This window comes from Papilio xuthus, unplaced genomic scaffold, assembly GCF_000836235.2.
Source record: "Papilio xuthus unplaced genomic scaffold, Pxut_1.1 DF826933.1, whole genome shotgun sequence".
Lineage (NCBI taxonomy): Eukaryota > Metazoa > Arthropoda > Insecta > Lepidoptera > Papilionidae > Papilio > Papilio xuthus.
Genome location: NW_013531716.1, coordinates 42669 through 44310, shown reverse-complemented (window position 1 = coordinate 44310; position 1642 = coordinate 42669). Strand labels below are relative to the sequence as shown.

Genomic DNA, 1642 nt, shown 5'->3' with positions numbered 1-1642 from the left:
CCTCCAGCCGCGCCGAGCCCCCTTCCGCCTCCGCCTCGCCCGCGCCCGCCTCCGCCTCCGCCTCCTCGCCCGCGTCCGCCTCCTCCTCCGCCTGCTCCTCGCCGCCACCCGCTTTCAATTCTTCCTCGATTTCGTCCAATTTTTCCTACAACGAATTTAAAATAACTTACGCTTTTATATATATACATAGTCGATGTCGCCCGCGACTCCGTCGTGGTAGGCTACTTATTAGGTTTTTATTTCTTAATTCCGCGCAGACGGAGTAACAGCGATGGCTCGGGCATAAAAATTAAAAGCTTAAATAGGTATGGAGCGATGACGTGATGTTGCATATCGACCTGCAGGCGCTGCAGCTGGTCGTGCAGGCGCTGAGGGCCGGCGCGCCGCTCCAGCTGCAGCAGGGCGGCGCGCTGGTCCGGCAGCTCGCGGCGCAGGCGAAGCGCCCCGCCCGCCGCCAGCTGGCCGCGCGCGCCCTCCGCCCAATGCTGCAGCCGCTCCAGCTGCACCTCGCACTGCGCCGCCTCGCGCGCCGCTGCCTCCAGCTCGCGGCTGCGCTCCTGCGCCTGCGCACACGATCGATTTAAAAGCAATTTATTTTGCTGAACAGATAGTAGATGGCGGAGATGAAGGCGTACGTACCTGGTCGCGCAGGAGGTGCCAGCGCTGGGTGACGGCGGCCACCTCGGCGCGGATCCAGTCGGGCATGATGTGGGCGCGCTCCAGCTGCCTTCCGATGTCTTGGATGCGCGCCAGCCGCTCGTCGCTGTGGTTCTGCACGTAGTTCTCCAGGTCCTGTCACACCATAGCCTCTTACTTTCGTTTGCCAATCGAAACAGGATCAAAGTACAAATAAGACGATGTAACCGCTGGGATAAGAGGGACTAACGTATAGTTGGTCGGAGATGTCCTCGGCGTCGGGGCGGTCGGGGCGATCGGGCGCGGGCTGCGGCCGCTGCAGGCGACGCTGAAGCCCGTCCAGCCAGGCCGCCTGCTGCGCCAGCCACGCGCGCAGCTCGCCCGACTCGTGCCACGCCTCCGCCAGCACCCTGCCGCCGCCGTCATCACAAAATAAACGCTCCTTTTCCAACAGCGATCTTTACATGTAAGCGATCGGCACTGACTTGTAGCGCTCGTAGACGGCGTGCGTGACGCGCGACCACAGCGCGCACAGCTGCGTCAGCCGGCGCGCCAGAGCCGCCGCGCGCCGCTCCGCCACCAGCAAGATCTCGTTGCCTGCGCACACACGCGCTCGCCTCAGTTACGACCGAACGACGGTAAATATATAAAACGAACGGCGAGGCTCGGCACCTTCCTCGTTGAGGGCGCGGAAGCGCTCGGTGCGCTCGTCGCACTGCTCCTTCAGAGTCTGGAAGCGTGTCTTCATCCGGTACAGCTCGGCCGAGTCGCGAATGGCGCACTCCGCCTCGGCCGGCATCTGCCGCTCCAGCTCCGCCAGGAACCGTTCCAGCTGCAACCGACGCCGCCGTTCAGCTCGGTGCGCTCGGGGCGCTCGGGGCGACGCCGGATGACACCTACCTCCTCGATGCCCTCGAACACACGCTCCGTGCGGGTGTGTGCGTCGCGCAGTCGCTGCAGCGCGGCGGGCAGGTCGCGGCGCAGCGCCTCCGCCTGCGAGCGCAGC

At 64.6% G+C, this 1642-nt stretch overlaps 1 protein-coding gene across 1 annotated transcript in view; it reads right to left on the bottom strand.

Annotated features, from left to right (window-relative positions):
• The window catches only part of LOC106121837 (dystrophin, isoforms A/C/F/G/H-like), a gene marked incomplete at its 3' end in the record, with an annotated part of 2351 nt that extends 721 nt beyond the window's left edge, over positions 1 to 1630 (bottom strand). Inside the window, exons 1-7 of the mRNA XM_013317665.1 lie at positions 1537 to 1630; positions 1309 to 1468; positions 1122 to 1233; positions 887 to 1046; positions 640 to 792; positions 339 to 563; positions 9 to 145 (exon numbers count right to left, since the gene is read on the bottom strand). Coding sequence (XP_013173119.1) covers positions 9 to 145; positions 339 to 563; positions 640 to 792; positions 887 to 1046; positions 1122 to 1233; positions 1309 to 1435 — 914 coding nt within the window. The remainder of the gene's footprint in view (positions 1 to 8; positions 146 to 338; positions 564 to 639; positions 793 to 886; positions 1047 to 1121; positions 1234 to 1308; positions 1469 to 1536) is intronic.
• Positions 1631 to 1642: the final 12 nt, after the last annotated feature.